Source organism: Bos indicus x Bos taurus, chromosome 2, assembly GCF_003369695.1.
Source record: "Bos indicus x Bos taurus breed Angus x Brahman F1 hybrid chromosome 2, Bos_hybrid_MaternalHap_v2.0, whole genome shotgun sequence".
Lineage (NCBI taxonomy): Eukaryota > Metazoa > Chordata > Mammalia > Artiodactyla > Bovidae > Bos > Bos indicus x Bos taurus.
In genome coordinates, this window is record NC_040077.1 from 79338976 (window position 1) to 79365584 (window position 26609).

At 34.4% G+C, this 26609-nt stretch overlaps 1 protein-coding gene across 5 annotated transcripts in view; it reads left to right on the top strand.

The window, feature by feature from the left end:
- Positions 1-26609, top strand: part of GLS (glutaminase) — an 87434-nt gene that overhangs the window by 23194 nt on the left and 37631 nt on the right. For 3 of the 5 annotated variants that reach the window (XM_027563093.1, XM_027563099.1, XM_027563108.1), the window contains exons 6-12: positions 4144-4307; positions 8080-8138; positions 15699-15731; positions 15817-15875; positions 19074-19140; positions 19693-19743; positions 22268-22444. In XM_027563093.1, coding sequence (XP_027418894.1) covers positions 4144-4307; positions 8080-8138; positions 15699-15731; positions 15817-15875; positions 19074-19140; positions 19693-19743; positions 22268-22444 — 610 coding nt within the window. The other 2 variants (XM_027563122.1, XM_027563115.1) reach the window with 2 other exon arrangements.

The window sequence follows — 26609 nt, forward strand, 5'->3', positions numbered from 1 at the left end:
TGAGATGAGTGCAATTGTGCAGTAGTTTGAGCATTCTTTGGCATTGCCTTTCTTTGGGATTGGAATGAAAACTGACCTTTTCCAGTCCTGTGGCCACTGCTGAGTTTTCCAAATTTGCTGGCACATTGAGTGCAGCAGTTTCACAGCATCATCTTTCAGGATTTGGAATAGCTCAACTGGAATCCTGTCACCTCCACTAGCTTTGTTCGTAGTGATGCTTTCTAAGGCCCACTTGACTTCACATTGCAGGATGTCTGGCTCTAGGTGAGTGATCACACCATTGTGATTATCGGGGTCGTGAAGATCTTTTTTGTACAGTTCTTCTGTGTATTCTTGCCATCTCTTCTTAATATCTTCTGCTTCTGTTAGGTTCATACCATTTCTGTCCTTTATTGAGTCCATCTTTGCATGAAATGTTCCTTTATTATCTCTGATTTTTTTAAAGAGATCCCTAGTCTTTCCCATTCTGTTGTTTTCCTCTATTTCTTTGCACTGTTCGCTGAAGAAGGCTTTCTTATCTCTTCTTGCTATTCTTTGGAACTCTGCATTCAGATGTTTATATCTTTCCTTTTCTCCTTTGCTTTCCGCTTCTCTTCTTTTCACAGCTATTTGTAAGGCCTCCCCAGACAGCCATTTTGCTTTTTTGCATTTCTTTTCCGTGGGGATGGTCTTGATCCCTGTTTCCTGTACAATTTCACGAACCTCAGTCCATAGTTCATCAGGCACTCTGTCTATCAGATCTAGGCCCTTAAATCTATTTCTCACTTCCACTGTATAATCATAAGGGATTTGATTTAGATCATATCTGAATGGTCTAGTGGTTTTCCCTACTTTCTTCAATTTAAGTCTGAATTTGGCAATAAGGAGTTCATGGTCTGAGCCACAGTCAGCTCTTGGTCTTGTTTTTGCTGGAGTAGATCATAGGTAGTTCTAAATCCAAAGGTAGTAAAACAGGCTTTTGTCAGGTAATAGCATGATTGTCACGTTGAAGTTATAGGCTGAATTACAAGTTGTTCATAAATTTGATAAGAAAAATATTCTATTCTTTTTAAATATATATATACATGTTTACTTATTGTCCATCATATACTTAGAAATGAGGTGTCCCTCTGATGTCTCCATTAACTTCTGATTGTCAACGGGTAGTTTTTATAGTGCCCAGTTTCACTATGAATACGTTCCACTAGAATGAATGTGTGCCTGTATTGTGTTGGCTCATTGATGGGGACACCTGGGTACTTTAGCAAATTAAACAGAGATCTCTGCTTTTGGGGTCAGTCACAATTTTTTCATTTTCAAACCAGTTCTCTACTTCATCTGCATCCTAGCAGTTTGGTAACATAAAAAGCTTTCTTTTTGTTCCGTTGTTTATCTCCATGGTGATAATGATTGCCTTTGGTGTCAGCTCTATCAAGTTTGTAAAACTGGATGCTGTTTGTTTTAGTGGGGCTGGAAATTATGAATAGATATGGTTCACAAGAAGAGGCGTTTTTAGAGAGGGGCTCAGAGAACAATATTGAATAAACTGAGCCCCATTTAAAAACTAACCACAGTTTCAGTTCAGCTCAGTCGCTTAGTCGTGTCCGACTCTTTGCAACCCCATGAATAGCAGCACGCCAGGCCTCCCTGTCCATCACCAACTCCCGGAATTCACCCAAACTCATGTCCATTGAGTCAGTGATGCCATCCAGCTGTCTCATCCTCTGTCATCCCCTTCTCCTCCTGTCCCCAATCCCTCCCAGCATCAGTCTTTTCCAATGAGTCAATTCTTCGCGTGAGGTAGCCAAAGTATTACAGGTTCAGCTTTAGCATCAGTCCTTCCAAAGAACACCTAGGACTGATCTCCTGTAGATGGATTCCTTGGATCTCCTTGCAGGCCAAGGGACTCTCAAGAGTCTTCTCCAGCACCACAGTTCAAAAGCATCAATTCTTCGGCGCTCAGCCTTCTTCACAGTCCAACTCTCACATCCATACATGACCACAGGAAAAACCATAGCCTTGACTAGACGAACCTTTGTTGGCAAAGTAATGTCTCTGCTTTTGAATATGCTATCTAGGTTGGTCATAACTTTCCTTCCAAGGAGTAAGCATCTTTTAATTTCATGGCTGCAGTCACCATCTGTAATGATTTTGGAGCCCAGAAAAATAAAGTCTGACACTGTTTCCACTGTTTCCCCATCTATTTCCCATGAAGTGGTGGAACCAGATGCCAGGTTCTTCGTTTTCTGAATGTTGAGCTTTAAGCCAACTTTTTCATTCTCCACTTTCACTTTCATCAAGAGGCTTTTGAGTTGCTCTTCACTTCCTTCCATAAGGGTGGTGTCATCTGCATATCTGAGGTTATTGATATTTCTCCCGGCAATCTTGATTCCAGCTTGTGCTTCTTCCAGCCCAGCGTTTCTCATGATGTACTCTGCATATAAGTTAAATAAGCAGGGTGACCATATACAGCCTTGACATACTCCTTTTCCTATTTGGGACCAGTCTGTTGTTCCATGTCCAGTTCTAACTGTTGCTTCCTAACCTGCATACAAATTTCTCAAGAGGCAGGTCAGGTGGTCTGGTATTCCCGTCTCTTTCAGAATTTTCCACAGTTTATTGTGATCCACACAGTCAAAGGCTTTGGCATAGTCAATAAAGCAGAAATAGATGGTTTTTGGAACTCTCCTGCTTTTTCCATGATCCAGTGGATGTTGGCAATTTGATCTCTGGTTCCTCTGCCTTTCTAAAACCAGCTTGAACATCTGGAAGTTCACGGTTCACGTATTGCTGAAGCCTGGCTTGGAGAATTTTGAGCTTTACTTTACTGGCATGTGAGATGAATGCAATTGTGCGGTAGTTTGAGCATTCTTTGGCATTGCCTTTCTTTGGGATTGGAATGAAAACTGACCTTTTCCAGTCCTGTGGCCACTGCTGAGTTTTCCAAATTTGCTGGCATATTGAGTATAGCACTTTCACAGCATCATCTTTCAGAATTTGAAAGAGCTCAACTGGAATTCCATCACCTCCACTAGCTTTGTTCGCGGTCATGCTTTCTAAGGCCCACTTGACTTCACATTGCAGGATGTCTGGCTCTAGGTGAGTGATCACACCATTGTGATTATCTGGGTCATGAAGATCTTTTTTGTACAGTTCTTCTGTGTATTCCTGCCACCTCTTAATATCTTCTGCTTCTGTTAGGTCCATGCTATTTCTCTTCTTTATTGAGCCCATCTTTGCATGAAATGTTCCTTGGTATCTCTAGTTTTCTTGAAGAGATCTCTAGTCTTTCCCTTTCCCATTCTGTTATTTTCTTCTATTTCTTTGCATTGATCGCTGAGGAAGGCTTTCTTATCTCTCCTTGCTATTCTTTGGAACTCTGCATTCAGATGCTTATATCTTTCCTTTTCTCCTTTGCTTTTCGCTTCGCTTCTTTTCACAGCTATTTGTAAGGCCTCCCCAGACAGCCATTTTGCTTTTTTGCATTTCTTTTCCATGGGGATGGTCTTGATCCCTGTCTCCTATACAATGTTACAAACGTCCGTCCGTCCATAATTCTTCAGGCACTTTATCTATCAGATCTAGTCCCTTAAATCTATTTCTCACTTCCACTGTATAATCATAAGGAATTTGATTTAGGTCATACTTGAATGGTCTTGTGGTTTTCCCTACTTTCTTCAATTTAAGTCTGAATTTTTCAATAAGGACTTCATGATCTGAGCCGCAGTCAGATCCCGGTCTTGTTTTTGCTGACTGTATAGAGCTTCTCCATCTTTGACTGCAAAGAACAGTTTAGCCTTGATTAAAGCTATGAGTAAAAAAAAAAAAATGGTGACTGATTTCTAAAAGCCTAGTTCATTTTATATGTTAGAATACAGATAGAAGTAAGGAGGGTCATACCCTCTTGTCCTCAGAGGCAGTGTTTTCACATTACTTATTATGTAATAATTTTGAGCCAGTCTCTTACTTGAGTACTTGTAAACGTTTGTATTTTTTAAATAAACATATTTATTCTTACTTATTCTTTAATGTCCAAGTAAACTTGTAGTTGAATTATGGGAAAGCTGTTGTAAATTAGAATTAACATGTAAATAACAGCTGTAATTATTGTTACATTTTTTTCCCAATTGATCTAAATTGTTTTATAAATCTACTTTTAAATAGGCATTCTGTTGGAGATACCAAAGTTCCATTTTGTCTTCAGTCCTGTGTAAAGCCTTTGAAATATGCCATTGCTGTTAATGACCTTGGAACAGAATATGTGCATCGATATGTTGGGAAAGAGCCAAGTGGATTAAGGTTCAACAAACTGTTTTTAAATGAAGATGGTAAGAATTATATAAAAGTTACTTGGAAAAAGAAATACCTCATTTTCTTGTGTATATCTAAGTAGTTTTTTTTTTATTTTGAAGGAAAAAAATTGAAACATTCATACTTTTTCATCTGTCATGAAAATGCTTTGAAACCCATAGAGATAGTTTAATCACTTACTTTAAAAAATAGTTTTATTTAGGCATTTTTATACCACTGGAGGGTGAGGTGGAGAGATGATAAGGGCAGAAAGTAAGACTTTCACTGTATAATTACCCATAGGGGAATATCTTATAAAATTTCAGTGTCTGGAATTTGTTGGTTAGCATCGAAACTAAATGATACTGGTTATCAAAAATACCATTTTTGGTTGTCAATATCAATGTTATCAATATTAGTTATTGACGCTAAATGATGGGTACATGCACACTTGTATTCTTTCTTTCTACTTTTGTATATTATATATGTTTGAAAACTTCCATTATAAAAAGCTTTTATGGTGGCCCTCATAGAGATGATGTTTTTGCTTTTTCTCTTCCATAACATTTAGTATATGAAAAAAATATCTTGTTTTAAATAGTTGGATAACTAACAAGTCTAAATACTTTACAGGAATCCAAAAAAAAGAGAATGACAAAGGTAGATAGAACTTTGATAGAGATTTTAAATGGAAACACCAACATATAGATTGGTTTCTATTTTTTAGTCTTTTGGGCATATGCTAGGTTCCTCATGTGCTGAGTTAAAATAGAATTGAAAACAAAAGTAAAGGAATTCAGTGATTGCAACCACTCTTGTAGTTTTTCTTTATGGTGCATGAAAAATGAACATATCCCTTATACTCATTGTTTTATTAATTTTTTTAAGTGAAGCTACAACTGGTATTTTCTTATGCTTCTTTTTCTGTTTGTTTTGAGGGCAGTTCCATTTTCTTTTTTATTTTACCATAATCTTTTTATTCTGTGGCTTCCCTTGTGGCTCAGCTGGTAAAGAATCCACCTGCAATGTGGGAGACCTGGGTTCAATCCTTGGGTTTGGAAGATCCCCTGGAGAAGTTTCAGAAAGTTTACCCACTCCAGTATTCTGGCCTAGAGAATTCCATGGAGTTTATAGTCCATGGGGTCGCAAAGAATTGGACACAACTGAGCTGTTTTCACTTTGACTTTCAACGTTCTAGAGCTCTAGAGACTGAACCTGATGTCAAAAATGAGAGGATAAATACTTGAATATATACAAATACAAGTATAGGCTAATTTAGCACAGCCTGATTTCTGTATTTTGCTTTCTGTCTGCATGTGGTTTCCCTTTCAGATGGATATAATACTGGAGATTTTTTGTTTTTTGGCTTCCCTTTGGCTGTGTACTGTTTTTCTGTGTCAATAATCATTCTTATTTGGTGTGATCTCAAAGAAAGCAGACTTCTCTTAGCATAATTTGAAATAGGTGAAATTGTACTACTTAGACAGTATTCCTGTACTAAGTTTTATTTTAACTTTTGTAACTCGCCATTCAGTTCAGTTCAGCCGCTCAGTCGTGTCTGACTCTGTGACCCCATGAACCGCAGCACTCCAGGCCTCCCTGTCCATCACCAACTCCCGGAGTTTATCCAAACTCATTGAGTTTGGTGATGCCATCCAACCATCTCATCCTCTGTTGTCCCCTTCTCCTCCTGCCTTCAATCTTTCCCAGCATCAGGGTCATTTCAGTGAGTCAGCCCTTTGCATCAGGTGGCCAAAGTATTGGAGGTTCAGCTTCAGCATCATTCCTTCCAAAGAACACCCAGGACTGATCTCCTTCAGAATGGACTGGTTGGATCTCCTTGCAGTCCAAGGGACTCTCAAGAGTCTTCTCCAACAGCACAGTTCAAAAGCATCAATTCTTCGGCGCTCAGCTTTCTTCACAGCCCAACTCTCACATCCATACATGACTCCTGGACAACTTGTCATTATCATAATCCAAAATGTTAAAGCAGAGCTAGCTACTAAATCACATTGTTGATCTTATATTGAGGAGAATAATGTACTGTTAGGTTACCCAATTTTTTGTCATTATTGTTTTTTAATTAAACAGTTTTAACAGTTTTATTGAAATGGAATTCACCTACCACATAATTTACTCATTCAAAATGTACTACCTAATGACTTTTAGTATATTCATAGAGTTGTACAGTCATGACCACAACCAATCATGGGACGCTTACCACCCCAAATGATACCCTATGCCCATTAGTAGTCTATTTCTCTTCTGTGCCTCGAAACTAGTAATCTACTTGCTGTATCTATGGGTTTGCCTATTCTGTACGTTCTATGTACATGGAATCATTATATTTGGTCTTTTATGACTGGCATATTTTACTTTTTTTAGCATATGTTTTTAAGGTGCTTTCATGTTGGGCATATGTCAGTGCTTCATTTTTAATTGCTGAATAATACTCCATTGTATGGATAATAATAACACATTTTGTTTACCCATTCATCATTTGGCAGGATGTTTGAGTTGTGGGTTATTTTTCAGTTTTTTTTAACTATTACCAGTAATACTGCTAAGAACATTTGTGTACACATAAGTTTTTATTTTTCTTGGTTATATAGTGAGACTGGAATTCCTGGGTCATACAGAAGTCTTCAACAGTTGAAGAATTTCCTTGTTTAGCTCTAGACTCATCTCACAGAAGATAACTTGCTTAAAATTCAAGGAGACACAAAATGTAGCAATAACTTATGAACTCTGCTAGATTTGTTATGTTAGATAGGAACTTGTTCCCAACGAAGTAAGTTACTACCACAAACAGATAGATTAGGAATTATGCTTTCAGATAAATGTTTCCCGTGCCCCTGTTTGGCATTTGTGCTGTACTGTAAATGACAATATAATCAGCTGAGACTTTGAAATTCTCTTTATTGGAAGAATTAGAAGAGGTAGGATTTTGGATGAACTTAAATTTTAAGTAATTTTTTAATTATATAAAATACGTCCTTATTGTCAGGAAATATAGAAAGCATGGACAATACAACTTAAATACCCTGTAATCTTTTTATCCTATATGTATTACTTGTTTGTGTTTTCTTTTTCTGCATGTGTATGTGGAGAAGAAAATGGTAGCCCACTCCAGTATTCTTACCTGGAGGATCCCCATGGACGGAGGAGACTAAGTGGGCTGCAGTTCATGGGGTCGCAAAGAGTTGGGACATGACTGATTGACTGAGCATGTACATATATATATATATATATATATATATATATATATATATACACACATATATATACATAATAAGAAAGTAAAATACTTTCTAAAAGGAAAATTGGGTCCACACTAGATATGCTTTTACCAAGGTGATTTTTAATAGTAATACTATTTGATTGCTTAGTGATGTGCCAAAACATTGCATGTGTTTTAATTCATTCAAGTACTATGATTTGCTGAGATATTGGTGCTGTTTAGAGATGGGAGAATTGAGGCACAGTGAAATTCAGTTACTTGCCCAGGATCAAATAGCTAGTAAATGGCATAGTTAGGAAATTTGAATGTGCTCTTATACCACTGTTCTCTGTCTTTCTGTATCTGAATTTTTGTTTGCCTGTATAATTATAGTAGCTTCTGAGAAGTGTATTACTGGTTTGATGTGTAAAGACTTAATTGCATTCTTCCACTTTCTACCTCCCACCCCCAAAAAGAATTGTAACAGTGGCTTATATAAAGAAAATAGGTGTATGTTCATGGGAAGTACCTGCATCACAGAAAGTGGTATCAGGTACTTAACATAATTCTGTTGCTTTTATATTTTTCAGATAAACCACACAATCCTATGGTAAATGCTGGAGCAATTGTTGTGACTTCATTAATAAAGGTAAACTGTTGATGTTTTAATCTAGTAATATTTTTAAATACTAAGGCATAAATATGAACCTTATGTAGAATTGTGAAAAGTTTTCTTTTGGTGTTAAGTTAATCTTATGGTATAAGGTTAGAATTTTTATTTATTTCAAAATAAATGATGTAGTTTCAAGGGCAGAATTAAAAACAGATGACTCATTATAAATTCTAACACTTACTCTTGACCTGAAGATCTGGCAGAAATTCAAAAAGAAGTTTCTGTTGAACAGTAGTCACAGTTTTTCTTCTTAAAGTTTTAATATTTTTTTCTTTCTCTTTTTGGCTCTTCTAGAATGAACAGATATAAACAGAATTAACAGCATGTTACTGTTTGATGTTTGTCATCAGCATATGTAGGGACAAATGTTCTGGTACTTTGTGTTAAAGACAAAGTACATTTACCCTTGAATATTCTCAAGTCCTTGACTTTCATGAACTGTAATCACAGTTTTCATTTGAACTTGTTTCATTTGTTTTACTTGAATCGTAAACAAGACTTATTCCAATTATTAAGTTATTTTATTTTTCCTACTCTTTGGTTTGTTTACACTGTATGTTTTCTTGTTAAGTGTCTAGTTTGCCTTAATAATTGGAAATACTAATGTTGTATTGAAATAAGTATTTGAAAATGGTTCTATTTTATGACACTGCTTAGGTTTTTAATTTCTAATTATAAGTTTCATTTATATTCAATTATGTTTCATTTGTGTTTGCAACATTTATATACTTTCTTCAGTAAATCTGTGCATATCTATTCATGGTTAAAGATAACATAGCTGTATGGCTTTGTAGATGCATTTCTGAGGATGAGATACCTTGGTTACTCAAGGAATGTTTGAATATAAGTTATACCCTTGGCCAATTAATAAAATCTCATCTAGTTTGTATGCTATAAATTCTCTTAACTCTCATGAATTTATTGTTTTTGATCATGAGGAAAAGCCTTTAAAATAGAGTAGTATCTTAAGAATGTATATGTTGTTATTTTGAAGCAAATGCTTTGTAAGTACTGGCCACTTAATCCTTGTAACTCCAGTGACATAGATATTATAGCCAAGTATTATTTTTTAATGTAAGTAATTTTAGGCTATGGAAATTTTCAGTTTGCCCGTTATAACCTCTAGTTATTTGTTGCTGTTTAATATAAGAGAAGAGTTGTCAGTTTGAGATGAAAGAAACTACTTGTTTATTATAAAAAGTTATGAGTATATGATAGGCATAGTCATGCCTTCAGGTAGCTTACAGTACAAGGTGAGGTATATACCAGTAAATGGACCCTTACAATGAAATACTACAGTGAGAGAAAAGTTTCATTAATAATTGTTCAGATTTGCACATGTAACTTAAATTAGAAGTAAGGAAAATTATGATAATAAAAGGTATGCATTAGTGCTTGATGAGAAAACCACTAGAATGGTTCTAACCCTTTTTTGGGTCCAGAAAAAATGTTCACATACCATGATTTTATATGAACTGTAGGGAGTTCACAGACCCTTTGAAGCTGACCCATGGATCTCAGTTTAAGAACTTTTACACTGGAGAGAGATTAACATAGCACACCAATAGTATTTTCAAGAAAGGACATATGTAAATGATTAGTAGCAGTCTTGCTTAACTGCATGCAGTTAAACATCTTTTGTTTAATGATTCATGGGCTTAATATACTACACTGAAATGCTGCATGTGAGAAATGCATGTCTGGTCATACCACATCATTACTTTATAAGTTTCACTTACCATGTTCAATCATACACCATAAATTATATATTGAGCCACATTAATATAAGTACTGAGAAACAGTTCAAAAAACACACATACACAGCATAAGTGTGGTTGTATCTAACTGTGCATTTAACTGAGTCATCTTGTCTTTACAAATTTGATCAGAAATTATAAATTTAGAAAAATTTACTGACAAAGTTGGAAATGAAGCTTTGGGGTATGGTTCATATTTAAGGTCACTTTATTTGAATTTTTCTGTTTTATTTTTAGATGGTGTTTCACAAGTTTTATGTTGTGTTTTTTTTTTTTTTTAATGAAGTTCATCTAAATCTTGGAGGGGTAAGCTTGACATACCTCTGTGTAAAATTGTCCCAGAATATAATACTTTTCTTGGACTCTTTAAAAAAAGAAGTCAAAATTTTTATAAACACCTGTCTGTGATCTCTGCAGATTATATGATCACATAATATTTATAAATTGGTAGTTGAAGCTGAAGTAATAAAACCATAGCTGAAGGGGTTTTCAAGCTCAGCCCTCTTACTCTATAAATAGGTAAAATGAGGAAATAGACTTGATAGGTTCTAACAGCAGTGGACTTGGCTTAAGCTAAATCTCCTGATTTTCTGTTTGCTGTTCATTCAAATTCACACTGCCATTTTTAATGTAACTGTTTGCTGTTTTCTTGATGACATCTTCGTCTTTACCTAGCATAGTTAGATTGTCTAAAAAGTTGAGAAATATTATTTTCCTTATTTCACTTATACAGAAGATACCAGTTTATTGAATTAGAAGTCAGTCTCATTTTTAGTGAGTGTGTATAGTCATTCTTTGGACATTAGTCAGTGCTTGTTATCTGTAAGGAACTAGGCCTCTTATCAAGGAGCTTACACTTTGAGTACCTGAAGTGTGGCTCTTATACCTTGGCTACTCATTGTGAATTCTGTTTTTTAACTGATGACCTTAAGGTTATTTTTTTCTTTCAAAATTCAAGACTTTATTATGATGCTATTAAAATATTTTCTTCATGTTATCCCCCTCCCCCCAAACACATAAATTAGTAGAGTCTTTAGTAAGACTCTTTATTTCATAATTTTGTAGTATTGATATTTTTTCCTTGTAGGATTGGTGGTGATCCTCAGGAAATGGGGGAAGAGGCAGAGCAGATGTTCAAAAGGATTAGCAGATTGTGGAAAAAAGGAGGATTTGGACAGAAGGAACCTGTTGCATAAATTCTTAACTACTAAACTTGTAGGAAAACTCCAATATTTAAAATTTTAAACAAAGCTATATAGGTAAATACCTTCATAAAAGAAAATGTCATTTTTGTACTTAAAATGCACATAATTTAAAAAACCATGAAGGTGCTAACCTCTTTCTCTCTGTGGTAGCTGCTAAACTTAAAGGAATATTTTTTGATGCAGTTTGTTATATTTGATGATGATGATAATGTGGTTGTTTGACTTAAAGGAAACAGTAAAAATAAATTTGAAAGCACAGTTGTTCTGGATGAAACAGGAGTATCCTTACATTATTTTTTAATCTCAGTTTCAGTTTAAAGGTTAAGATCTTGTGATAATTTGAAGGCTGGGTGGGAAAATTAGGGCAACGTATTAAAATTATCACACTTCTACTTTTTTATTTTAAAGGTAAAGAGTAAATTGCATTGTCTTATATGTTTGTACCTCAGTACTACTGGTAATTTCTGGTTTTTGTCATCTGAATAACTTGATTTCTCTTCTTTTTTTTAGTCCAAAGTATTTTTGAGTTTAAATTTTTGGAGGTTTTTCCCTGTCTTTTTTTTTTTTTTTTAAATTAATCATGCTCCATAAAAAATCAAGGCAAATTTAGTTAGTATGTATGGAGTGTTCAGTTTGGTCATGTTGACCATGACTTGTTACACAGGAGGCAGTTTGTGACTCTGGGGTGCAATGGATGATGCCTTGAACTTGGTAACAATAAGAAAGGATTGTAATTGACTTATATTTACTTCATGTTTATATCAATAGATATGCTTGGGGTTGGTAATTGGTATCAATTTCTGTTACTTTATTTTTAGGGTTAATCTATGGAAGTACTAGATTTAGAACAGTATTTTTTACGTGTAATAATCTGTATTAATCCTCCACCTATTATTTAGCTTTAAAGCATTTTCTTTGGCTAGATTAAGCTAAGTGTTTTATAAAATCATTTTTAGTTACCTCTTTTTGCCTTTTTCTTCTATGTCTTTTTTCCTTTTTGATTTAATTTTCAATTAGCTTCTATACCTCTATACTTTATGAATGAATCAAGTGACTTACAAAATTGTGATTAATGTGTTGACTTTAAATGAGTAATATTAAATTTATTGGCACATGTCCCTATTTTTAATGATATTTCACCTGTGCTGTGATATATAGTACATGATTCAGTACATGAGTATATTGCAAAAACAGGTTGTAAAACTACTCTAATATATTTATTTTAGTTCTTTTAATAGCCAATGTTAAAACTCTTTATCAAATTTTAATGGCCAGTGTTAATACGTCTTTATTAAATTTTTATTCATAAAAGTTTTCCTCAATGGAATGTAAATTCTTTAACTTGATAGGTACATTTATCAAAAAATTTTCAGGGTCTGATTACTAACCTTCTCAAACATAAACCACATGGCTTGCATTTTAAAAGTCTTGTGGTAAATGGGTTAGATGTTTTGGTAAATGTATTTTGTCCAACGTATCTTTTTTATGTTTTCCTACGGTATATAATATAAAGATATATATCTAATAATGCTTGTACAGTGACTTAACACTGAAATAAACATATCCCTAGGCATGGGAATATTTTTCCAATATATAGAGGGGCATTGATATTAAAACTATCAGTTTCCAAGTCTGTTTCCTTTTGTGCCTTTTCTTAAAATTAATCTGTCTTTGGTCCAGTTTTCCCCATATTTTCCAAAAGAAAGGCATACTTCTCATGTCCCAAATTTTACTGTGGTGCACTGCTTCAGATTGTAAAAACTTCTTGGGCACCATCAGAAGAGAACATTTTAAAAGACTGTAGTTATGGTATTGCTGATGTGAATTACTGTAATCAGTATAATGACTGGGAACAAATCTTATATACCAGGTTGTTTCCAGTGTTTGGTTTCAGCAGAAGGGAAGAGGATCTGATCAAGTTGTTAGTTAATAAGAACATTAAGTGTAGTTTTTGAAGATATATTTTACTGTGTGACCTTTGTGTGTAATGAGATAAATGTGCAAAGGATTGAGTGATACTGTTACAACAAAACCTTTCTGATTTCCATCTACTCATCTGTTGTCAGCAAGATTTCTCAACTTTTACATCTGTAAAAATTCAAAATAAGAGAATTAAACTTTTTATTCTAACAATTAAAATATCCACTGTTATATGAACTAATTAAAAATCAGTTACTATTTAAAAAATATTCTAAAGGAAATTCTAAATTTCCTTTAACTTTATATGAAAAATTTTAAATGTAACACAGAATAAACAATAGTATAACCAGCTGCCATCCACCCATTCCTGGCTTCAATTTTCATAACATTTGTTCCTTCACTGTACCCCACTACTGGAGAAATGATTTTTTTTTTTTAAGAGTTTGTTTTTCTTTGGCGGGATGGTACAGGGGTAGGATTTACTTTAGGTTATTTGGTATGTGTATGTGTGTTTTTTTCTAACAACTGTGCAAATAAACTTTATGCTGTAAATTTTTCAAAATTAGAATGACATAATGATTACCAGATTCCATATATCCCTGGGGTATATGAAACCTTTACAAGAGATGACAGGGGCAAACACATCTTATCAACTTAAATGCTATTTCTAGGTAAATAATAAAAAGAAACATTAATCAAGTACTTTTATGATTAAATGGGGAAGTTTTAAGTAGAGATTTCTTGAGTCAACACAATCATTTAAATATTTTGCCTATTTACATAATCTGCCAGAACATTTCAGATAGTTTACCCAAAATGTTATATGATGATAGACATTGACAAATATCAGTTGCTTCTTAAAAATACCAGTTGTTTCTGAAAAATAGCATAGAAGTAAAACCTAATTGTACATTAGTTTAGTAAGCTGCAAAGTAGATCAACAACATGACTATAGTCAAGAGTTGAGACAGTTTTTGCTTGTTTTTTTTTTAAATTAAACATGACAGCTAAACAAAGAAAGTACAGTTTAGGTCAGAGAATGAAAGTTCAATATAATTTGTTTATTTTACATTGATTAATTGTATAACCAGTAATTATCCATGTGACATCCCTATGCAAATGATGACAATTTTTTCCAAAAGAGTTGTTTTTTGTGCTTTTTCAAAGGTTGAAAAGGTTTTTGTGGTTTAAATGTTGTTACATATTTTACAGCATTAGGATCTATGGAATATTTTGACAACTGCAACAGTTCAATGAAGTTGGTAATTTCTTCTTTTAATTATTTTTCATTGAACAGCTTTGGAGTTACATTTCTACATTTTGATTTCTGGTGTATTATAAAGAAAGAAAACTTATGATATGTCAAAGGACACTTTAGAGGAAATACAAAGATAGTGATTACAGTATGGCTGTAACTATATTATCCTTAACTTGTTTAATTTGTTAATTCCTGATTTTGAAGAAATAGTGTGGTGGTCTTTCCAGCTACTGATTTGTATATGTGATTGCACATTCTTTCTCAAATAAGTTCATTTGTTAAGTTTTCAGATTATCAGCCACATCCTAATCCACTTGTATAGTGGAGAATGAACCTGGCTTTATTCAATTAAATAATACTCTGGTACTTCCCCCCATCCCCTTGTAATAAAACTTTAAATTGTATTGTTTTGGGTTTTTTGATGGCAAAGTTAAAATTTTCCAGTTTTCAAATTTTAGTTGTCAAATTACTTCATTTTAAACTTGTTTTAAAAATTAGAGATGTATTGTTTCTTTTGGGTGCATATCACCAATTAATACGTTTGATTTCAGATCTACAACTTACTGCTTTGTAAACTTCGCCGAGGTAAAATGAAACCATTTGGCTACTTGAACTGATCTACGTTACATAGATTTTTCCTGTTGACATTTTCAGTAGCAGCTAACTTGTCAGAAATAGAAGTGATGAAACAATACATCCTCCATTCTCTGAATTGGCCTAATGCTAAATACAAATGTAGCTAATTTTTTTAGACTATGAAATAGATTTTTTTAGTTCAAGTATTGCTATAACAAGTGAGATATTAAAGGTAGAATCTCTCTACATTAGTAAAGTGTATCCAGAATGTATACCTATACTAGCATTGTAAAAGATTAGTTTTGCAACATAACTTATTTTCTAACTCTAATACTGGCTTAAGGTTTAAGAAATACAAGTATTTCTACTTATATTTTAAAAATATAAGTAGGTTGTTCTTAATTGAAAACCATAATATATATATGCTTAATTCTTTGCTAAGGGTGAAACTTTATTTTAAGTTTTTTTTAATGTGAAATCAAATAATAACATACATTCTAGCAGATTATGGTGTTATGAAAGATAAGGGGATTTGAGGAATTTGTATTTAAAATTCTGTAACTTTGGGTTGGGAAGTTATACTTAAAGCATTCCCTTTGTAATTCAGATCCATTCTCAACATGCACGTATTAATGTAGGGACATGTAAAAAAAGATTATATAAATATTAAATTACCTTATGAGTATATCCTAGATTTAAAAGTACTAATGCACAGTATATTAATTATAAAAGATAGCAATTTGGAATTTTAATATAATATTCACTTAAAGCTTAACTGTGATGGAGTCTATATTAACATTTATGTCTCATTTCTTTGCAGCAAGGAGTGAATAATGCTGAAAAATTTGACTATGTAAGTATAATATAGAACTCAGTTTTCATGCTACATTCTCTGTTTTGTTTTTTGATTACTAATAGTTTCTCATTTTGGTTTATAGGTAATGCAGTTTTTAAATAAGATGGCTGGTAATGAATATGTTGGATTCAGTAATGCAACGTGAGTCTGATTTTTTATTTAGGCTTTTGTGATAGGTTAGATCTCTTGAAATTTTTAAAATCTAAGCCACAGAATTTATTTTAAATACTCTTTTCTGACTTAATGTATATAATACTTCAGTGTGTTCCCTGATAGCTCAGATGGTAAAGAATCCTCAAGAGATGCAGGTTCAATCCCTGGGTTGGGAAAATCCCCTGGAAGAGGGCATGGCAACCCATTATTCTTGGCCTGGAGAGTCCCATGGACAGAGGAGCCTGGAGGGCTACAGTCCATAGGGTTGCAAAGAGTCGGACACGGCTGAAGGAGCTTAGTACGCATACACACACACACATCAGTGAACAAATACTTATTTAGAATTTGGTCATTAGAGAGAAATGTGTGATTTCTAAATCACCTGAGGGAGAACACTTAAAGTACCTTTTACTACTTTTTATAAACTTCTTGTGAGAAAGCATGTAATTAGAAGAGACCCTAAATTTATGTCAAGTGACTGACACTTTCTCGATTTTTTCTTTGCCTATAATGCTTATCTTCCCTCTGGTAATCTCTCTGTGCCTGGCTAACTTGATTTTTGCCCCAACATTTTATTTTGAAATTTAGAAATCTATAGAAAAGTTGAAACAACAAATAATGAAAATCTGGACCTTTCACTTATGTTTTCTGATCAGTATTTTGTCTCATTTGCTTTTTTCTCAACCTGTTTCTCTCCTTAGATGGACAATTTAAAACAAATGTGCGTCTCTTCACACACACATGTACATGTATATAAATATACATATATGTGAGGTAGTTTTTTGTCTTTTTAAAATGGAACAGTCCTCCTAACCTAGACCCTTGCTTTTTAAAATTTTATTAAATGGCTTTTTTTTTTTTTGTCTTGTCAGTGGAACATAAATTAACTTTTTCTGTGAAGGAGGAATAGATAGTAAATATTTTGTATTTGTGGGCCATATGGTCTCTGTTGCAACTGCTCAGCTCTACTCTTTTAGTAGAAAAGCAAGCAATAAACACTGTGAGGATGTGTTTCAAAAAACCTTATTTATAAAAGCATGGACCAGATATGGCCCATTGGCTTTCCCCATTTTGAATAGGATTGTTTCCTAGTGATTAGACAAGGCTTAAACATTTTTGGCATGAAAACTAAACTTAGGTGTTGCTTTGTATTTCATGTTGTCTGCCTTACCAACTTTTATGCATCAGCTAAGTGTCTTTCCCAGGAAGTTTTTTTATTAATCTCATCTCACCTTTCTTCTGTGCTCTCATATTACCATATTTTATTGAACTTATTCTACAATTCTGTCTCTTTTTGCCTCATCATTGCCATTAGACTTTGACCTCCTTAATTCCTACATAGAGTGTCTTCCAAATCATTTCTGTATTCCTGTTATCTAGTGGATAGTAAGTACCTGATACAATGTTTGATGCACAGAACTATGTGTTAGGCACTGTGATCATTCCTTAATATAGTTAGTTGCCAAGTATGGCAAGTTGACAGGTTTATTTCCAAGAACTTTGTCATATCCAGCATTGTTTTTCTGACCATGGAAATATTCAGATATGCAGTTAGAAGGAGCTGTCCACCCCTGATCAGTAAAAAGAATGTCGTATACAGTTGCTCTTTAAGCAGCAGCCTTCTGAACTCTTTGAGGTTGAGCTCTCAAATGTACCATAGATAACTGTGGTACTTCCCAAACTGCTCTTTTCTCTAGGGATCCCCATGTCAGTTGATATTGTCATCCTTTCTGTAGACTGTGTTAGAAATCTAGGATTTGTATCAGACTTTACCCTGTTTTCCCTCTTCCCATTAGGTTGGAAGATTGCCCAAGTGCTTTTATATTTGATCGTACCTCTCCTTCCATTCCTGTCATCACTGCCTAGTTAAGACCTCTTGTAGCTCTCATTAACACTAGTCTCCTAATAAATCATTCATCCTTTCTTTTTCTCCTTTCCCAAACTGATGGCAGAATTATCCTTCTAAAATGTAGACCTGATAAGGTAACTTGAAAGCGTTCAAGCTTTCATTTTGTAGGCAATCAGGAGCCATTGCACTTTTTTAGCATTTATCAGTCTTGATATTAAAAGATGCTTACGCCTTGGAAGGAAAGTTATGACCAACCTAGACAGCATATTCAAAAGCAGAGACATTACTTTGTCAACAAAGGTCCGTCTAGTCAAGGCTATGGTTTTTCCAGTGGTCATGTATGGATGTGAGAGTTGGACTATAAAGAAAGCTGAGCACTGAAGAATTGATGCTTTTGAACTGTGGTATTGGAGAACACTCTTTGAGAATCCCTTGGACTGCAAGGAAATCCAACCAGTCCATCCTAAAGGAGATCAGTAAAGCTGAACCTCCAATACTTTGGCCACCTCATGCGAAGAGTTGACTCATTGGAAAAGAGTCTGATGCTGGGAGGGATTGGAGGCAGGAGGAGAAGGGGATGACAGAGGATGAGATGGTTGGATGGCATCACTGACTCAATGGACATGGGTTTGGGTGGACTCTAGGAGTTGGTGATGGACAGGGAGGCCTGGTGTGCTACTGTTCATGGGGTTGCAAAGAGTCAGACACGACTGAGCAACTGAACTGAACTGAATCTTGATAATTTGGTTTTAGTCTCCTTTGTTGGTTTGGTATTTTTCCACTCTTTTCCATGAAACTGTTTCCCAGACACATCAGAATATTTGCATCCTTCAATGAAGTCTTGTCTTTTATAACTTTGTTCATACTGTATTATTTGCCACTGCCCAGACTCCCCAGAAATTTGTTAATCCAGCAAATGCTGTTAGGCCCATTTCATGTGTCTTAGTTAAATTTCCATAGATTCCCTCAGTTGAAACTGACTACTGTTCTTTTAGGGAAGCCAGAAGATACTAAGGGTAAATTTTAATAATTGAATATTTGGTAATTTAAAAATTAGCTTCTTAAGTCACAAAATATGAAGACTAGAAAGGGCCTAGTTCATTTCAGTTCTTTTACAGCTGGGAAAATTAATGCAGAAAGAATTATTACTTAAATGACATGCCCAAGGCTACATAGCTGACCTGTTGACAGAACCGGGACTAGAACCCAGCAGCCTTGACTCTTTCTAAGGGTCAGTGTTCTTTATACTGCACTTTGCTATTCAGATTAACCTACAGAACAATCATGCTTTTACAGAGGGTATATAAATAGAGCAAATGTGTTTTTTTTTCTTCTAGGTTTCAGTCTGAAAGAGAAAGTGGAGATCGAAATTTTGCAATAGGATATTACTTAAAGGAAAAAAAGGTTTTTGAATTTTGCTTCTTTTTCAGATTATTCCTTCATTTAATAAAATATAGAGAGATATATACTAAAAACAATAGCTTTTAAATAACTACCTATAACTAACATGCAGAAGTTTTTGCAAAACACTCTTCAATTAATACTATCAAAGTATTAATATTATTCAAGCAGGTTGTATTTGGTAGCATTCAAATATTTGCCTAGTTACATAAATGCAGATTTTGCATAAGGATTGGTCTATTTTTCAAAAGTATAACCCTTGACTATTGTCGGTTATACTTGATTTTTAAATTTTAAGTGTCTGGTCCAGTAATTTGGTTCATGAATAATGAATCAATTTATTATTGTCAGTTAAACTAGTATCTTGAAATATATATGTGATATTACTTTGATTTATTCTTCATTATTTCGTGTTTGCACTCTTTTATAGATTGTGTCCTATTTTGTTCTCAGAGTGAAATGTGTGTATATTTTAAATTTAATCTCCATGTATCTTCTTTGTGTGCATTTTTTTCCTGTGTGCCTGTGTTTTCAATTGCCCATTTATTTTTTCAGTGTTTCCCAGAAGGCACAGACATGGTTGGTATATTGGACTTCTATTTCCAGGTAACTTACTTTAACTGTATGAACTATGTATATAAATGGATATGTATATACCCACTATGTATATATGTATATAACTGTGTATATATGTATATAATGTGTCACATTTTTTAGAATAGAAATGCCTCTGAAATCTTGGCTCTAGGCCAAGAGAAAGTCATTTCCCATTAACTTTAGGGGAAAAGTCCTTGTTAAATGCAGTCTTATGCCTGTAATATCTTAGAATGTAACAGGGAAATGTTTTTTTCTATAAAAACATTATATCTAAGGAGTATGAAAACTAATGTACAGCTCCAGCAATTGCTTCTCTTTATTATAAACTAAGCACTGTTTTCTTAGTTTTAAATTTTTCTTTGAAAGAGTTACTTGTTTATTTATCAAAAAGTTCACATTCAGCATTCTAAAGTGGCATATTCTGTTTGTTTAGTTCATTTCTACAGTGTCACATAGTGGATTTTCTAATAAGTTAAAGTAGCTTTCCATATTCATGGTGGAGAAGACCATTTACGTATCTTCTGTGGTATAGAATTGAAGTTAAGATAGTCATCCTTAGAAGAAGAAATCCTTTTCCTCCTGTCATGTTTTCAGTTCATTCTTACAGATTTAATACCATTGGTGCTTCTATACTTGATCTTAGCCAAGAAGTGATCCATTGGTGCTTCTAATGAGTTTGTAGTGTACTTAGTAGCTACATAGTAACTAATTATTGTTAATTTCTGTGTCACCTAACATTTGCCTGGCTTTACTTTTTAAGCTTCTTTAATTTTAACCTTTTAGTAATCTTAAAAAACAAGTAAGGAAAGTTGATAATGAAGTAGATCTTGATAGAAATCCAAGTCTCGCTTGTCACCTGCTCAGTGTGAAGAACTATGACTTGGGAATCCAGACTGTCAACAGAAAATCAAAATCTAACCTGGCCACTTTTTAGCCATGTGACTTGGTTTCAGCTGCTGAACCCTGGCTTCATTATCTGTGGCATAAGCTTGATCTAATTTCCTGCATTACATGGATGAGTTTGTAAGATGTATATGAAGCTTCTTTGTGGCTATAACATGTTATATTAAGTTCAGTGTCATATTTATCCAATGGCCCTTATTTTTTCCCTAGCCTGTATGGATTTCTTCCATATGTTAAAGTTTCTTTTCCTTTGGTACACATATTTGACTGTTATAGCTTAGGTACTAGTAATCTACTGTGAAATTTCATGCTTAAGGGCAGAAATCAGGAGACAGCCATGGAAAATTTAATTGCTCTTTTGGAGAAGGACTGCATCTAACTGAACATCTGTCAGGGTACCAGGAGAGTACTCTTAAATTGGGTTTTGTTGAATTGGAAGTATCACCTTATGACAAACAAAATTTCCATTAATACTAATTATAAATTAGGAATTGGTCATTGAGTTCAAATATTTTTTTTTTTAGAAAGCTTTTCATAATTAAATCACCTTTACTATACGTCTTTGCTGTGTGGGTCTGTGTTATAGGTAGATTCAGTAGTTTTGGAGAAATAGAGAAGGGGTTTTAATATAATGAGGCAAAAGTAAAAACCAGTCAAAAAGTGGCCCCTAATCAGTTCTCTGATTCATTGCAGTTAATTAGTTTCCCTTATTGCTATTTCCAAACCCTTTTGTGCCTCTGATAGATCTTGAATTATGAGTAAAGAATATTGTAAGTTGAGAACTCAGTCTTTTCTTCTTCCTATCTTCTCTTTCTCTTCCACTTTCACCTCAGTTTTGGTTGCTGTTAATGAAATTAAAGCAGCATTTATTAATTGTTTTAGTTTTATGGGTAAATTTGGATTTGGTTTGGTAAACTATTTCCATTATTTTGATTGTATTGGAATGCAAAAATTTTACCCTACAGTGTGCTTGGACTTTGCTTTTTTAATTCATTATACCATATCCAGGAATCATAGTCAATATCAAATAGCTATTTGAATGTTAATAAGCAGTGTAAAAGCAACAAATTTGGTTTAGGCACACAGAGCATTCAGGCTAGAACTTAGATTTTTTCCTGTAGTCCTTTGTGTGTTGCCATATAAGGATACTGAGCTTTATTATAGGCAAGATGTCAGATATTTTTTTCCTTAAAGTAGCAATTTTTCATGTAGATGCTAAGTATCATAATACCTATGTATGTTGCTTTATTTTAAAAATAGGGCATCCCTCTTTTTTCCCTGTTGAGTTAAAAATAATTATGTTTATATATCCTACAGAAAGCATTAATATTTAAGCAAGCTTGAATATCACACATGAGGCAATTTACAGTTCTTAGTGCTAAAGGTCTAGCTCTTCCTATCCTAGCTCTGCCATTGAAAGACTGAATTAACTGGTGAATTAGGAGAAACGTTAAAGGGGCTGGGACATTGTTCAAATTTAAATCTTTGTGTAATGACATCAGATTATCCCTTTGGAAAAAAGATTTCAGATCTCTATGAAATACTAGATAAAATCGATTGTCTTAGAGGTCAACTGTACTAAAATAATGTGAGTCTAAATTTTTAGAATTTAATTTTTTCTTCCTTTTAGCTGTGCTCCATCGAAGTAACTTGTGAGTCAGCTAGTGTGATGGCAGCAACACTGGCTAATGGTGGCTTCTGCCCAATCACTGGTGAAAGAGTACTGAGTCCTGAAGCAGTTCGAAATACACTCAGTTTGATGCATTCCTGTGGCATGTATGATTTCTCAGGGCAGTTTGCTTTCCATGTAAGTAATTGTTTGATCTTAATTTCTCTGGCAGGAAACTAGTCTGGACTAGCTTCTTTTTAAGATGCAGTTTGAACTTTGCCTCTGGAGCTGTCCATTAATTTTTGAGAGAGAGGCTTGTTCTCAAGGTTAATTTGTTACGGAATTAGTAAGAAATAGAGTTAAGCAGTCTATGACATGTTCTTAAGAACTTGAAGTTTAATCTATAGGTCCTTTTCACTTTTATTTTAAGGCATTTCACTGTAGAAGCTTAGTACAGACTTTACTTTTAGTTACTAGTATTTAATATTGTGTGATTAGGTACCTCAGGAATTCTTTAAGTTCAGAAAGAGTGCATGCATAACTGTGGTGTTCAGCATCTTTGTTTACAACCATAGCTGTTTTAAAGGATTTAAAGTGTATTCAAGTTAAAACTTAAAAATACATTCCTTTGAGCTCTGTTGTGCATTTGCCACTTGTGAAATGTTAGAGACTTCTCTTATTTCATTCTATATCAAGTTGTAATGCCCTAAAATTTTATTTTGAAAATGTTAAACATAGAAAAATTGGTGCATTATCATATGATACCACTTTTGTATAGAATCTTAAAAAAAAAAAGATACAAATGAAATTGTATACAGAATAGAGAAACAGCCGCACAGACACAAGGACCTGTTTACTGTATAGTACAGAGAACTATACTCAATATTTTATAATAACATATAGGGGAAAAGAATCAGAAATATATACACACAGACACATACAGTAAGTCCCTTACATATGAACAAGTTCTGTTCCAAGAGCAAATTTGTGAGTGCAACAGAGATAGTGTAGGTACCCAAGTAACACATTTGGCTATATAGTACTGTACTATAATAGGTTTATAATATTTCTCATACAAATAATACATAAAAAACAGTAAAACATTTTTAATCTTACAGCACAATACTTTAAAGTGTAGTAGTACAGTACAACAGCTGGCATAAAGGGGCTGGCGTAGAGTGAACAGGCAAGAAGAGTTACTGATTGGAGGGGTGGGGAAATGGTAGAGCTGAAAGATCACTGGCAGTAGGAGATAGAGGGCAGACTATGGTTTCACTCAAGTTTGACGTTGGTGACACTGGTTCTGCCTCCTTGCTGGAATCAAATGCACATTCACGTCTTGGAAAGCTTGCAACTTGAAGGTTTGTATGTAGGGGCCTTACTATATGTATATCTTAAACAATTTGTTGTATACCTGAAACTAACACAACATTATAAATTAACTGTTCTTTAATAAAAAATAAATGTACCTGGCATTCAACTTCAGTAATTATCATGAGCAGTCTTATTTCATCTTTTATTACACCTACTTCCCCTACCTTTTATAGTTAAGTATGTAATTCTAAATGATAAGGACTCTAAAAAGTCCACAGCAACATTATCACCTATAAAAACCTAAAAAGGATTTTGACCTTTAATATCATCAAGATATTTAGTCAATAATAGAAAAGAATATGAGAAAGAATATGTATATTTATAATTGAATCACTTCGCTGTACAGCAGAAAATAACAACATTGTAAATCAACTGTACTAAAAGTTTAGTCAATGTTCAGATTATCTGGATGATCTTAAAAATCATTATTCCATAGTTTATTTCACTTGAATGCAAATAAGGGCTATCCATACATTGTAATTGTTGTGTCTCTATTATTTTTTTAAAAAATCTATACTCTCCCCTTTAACCTACCTCTGTTTTCTTATTTTTAAATGAAAAAAAAAACTGGATCATTTTTCATGTAGTTTGTCAGAGTATTGGAGGGGTGGGGAAATGGTAGAACAACTCTCCCATTGTTCCTGGTATTTGCTGTAAATTAGTAGGTTCTCTTCAGGTAATTATTTTGTTTTGCTACTTTTGTGCAAGATTACTTCTAGTAAGAGGTCCGAATTGTTAATAAACCATTAGTAAAACACTGTCCTGATGACAGTAATTTTGTCTTTTATCACCGTTGGTGTCAAATTTTACATAATGTAAACTTAAATGTTTTGAAGAGGATTAATTTAAATGAGTACCATCTTATCTCTATTCTTTAGAATTTCTCTGCCAGTATACCACAGAGAATCATCTTGGAAGAGATAATTTCTCCTTGTTTTTGTAACTGTCTTTTCATTTACTAGATTACAAACGTATTGGTAAATATTAGGTTGGTACAAATGTAATTGTGGTTTTGGACCCTGAATTTTAAATCATTATAATTAGGCTCAAACACATCTTTATTAATCAAAGTAGGAACCATTACAATCAACACATTTTTTGCCAATGAAAAATAAATTTATTCCTGTAGTGTAAAAATCCATGTTTTGGGATTTGATAAACATTTGGAGAGCATTTTCTGCTTCCTGCTGGTTGTGGAAGTGTTTTCCCTGCAAAAAGTTAATGAGATGCTTGAAGAAGTGGTAGTCTTATTGGCGAGGGTCAGGTGAATATGGCAGATGAGGCGAGATTTCGTAACCCATTTCGTTCAAATTTGAAGGCTTGGTTGTACAACATACTGTCAGGCATTGTCATAGAGGAGAATTGGGCCCTTTCTGTTGACCAATGCTGGCTGCAGGCATTGCAGTTTTCAGTGCTTCTCATCCATTTACTGAGTATACTTCTCAGTTATATTGATTTCACCAGGGTTCAGAAAGTTGTAATGGATCAGACCTGCACGAGACCACCAAACAGTGACCATGACCTTTTTGTGGTGCAAGGTTGGCTTTGGGAAGTGTTTTGGAGCTTCTTCTCAGTCCAACCACTGAGCTGGTTGTCGCAAGTTGTTATATACAATCCACTTTTCGTTTCATGTCAAAATCCGATCAATAAATGATTCACTGTTGTTGCATAGAATGAGAAGATGACACTTCAAAGATTTTTTTGATTTTTGATCAGTTCATGAGGCACCCACTTAAGAAACTTTTTTCACCTTTCCAATTTGCTTCAAATGCCGAATTCCATAGAATGGTCAATGTTGAGTTCTTGGGCAACTTCTCGTGTAGCTATGAGGATCAGCTTTGATGATTGCTCTCAGTTCAGTTGTGTCCGACTCTTTGCGACCCCATAGACTGCAGCATGCCATGCCTTCCTGTCCATCATGAACTCGCAAAGTTTACCCAAACTCATGTCCATTGAGTTGGTAATGCCATCCAACCATCTCATCCTCTGTCGTCCCCTTCTGTTCCCGCCTTCAATCTTTCCCAGCACCAGGGTCTTTTCAAATGAGTCAGCTCTTTGCATCAGGTGGCTGAAGTATTGGAGTTTCAGCTTCAACATCAGTCCTTCCAGTGAACATTCGGGACTGATTTCCTTTAGGATGGACTAGTTAGATCTCCTTGCAGTCCAAGGGACTCTCAAGAGTCTTCTCCAAAACACAGTTCAAAAGCATCAATTCTTCAACACTCAGCTTTCCTTATAGTCCAACTGTCACATTCCATACATGACTACTGGAAAAACCATAGCCTTGACCGACAGACCTTTGTTGGCAAAGTAATGTCTCTGCTTTTTAGTATGCTGTCTAGATTGCTCATAACTTTTCTTCCAAGGAGTAAGCATCTTTTAATTTCATGGCTGCAGTCACCACCTGCAGTGATTTCGGAGCCCCCAAAATAAATTTCCACTGTTTGCCCATCTATTTGCCATGAAGTGATGGGACCGGATGTCATGAACTTAGTTTTCTGAATGTTGAGCTTTAAACCAACTTTTTCACTCTCCTCTTTCACTTTCATCAAAAGGCTCTCTAGTTCTTCACTTTCTGCCATAAGGGTGGTGTCATCTTCATATCTGAGGTTATTGATATTTCTCCCAGCAATCTTGATTCCAGCTTATGCTTCATCCAACCCAGCGTTTCTCGTGATGTACTCTACATATAAGTTAAATAAGCAGGTTGACAATATACAGCCTTGACGTACTCCTTTTCCTGTTTGGAATTGAGAGAGATTTAAGGAACTAGATCTGATAGAGTGCCTGATGAACTATGGATGGAGGTTCTTGACATTATATAGGAGACAAGGATCAAGACCATCCCCGAGAAAAAGAAATGCAAAAAAGCAAAATGGCTGTCTGAGGAAGCCTTATAAATAGCTGTGAAAAGAAAAGAAGCGAAAAGCAAAGGAGAAAAGGAAAGATATACACATTTGAATGCAGAGTTCCAAAGAATAGCAAGGAG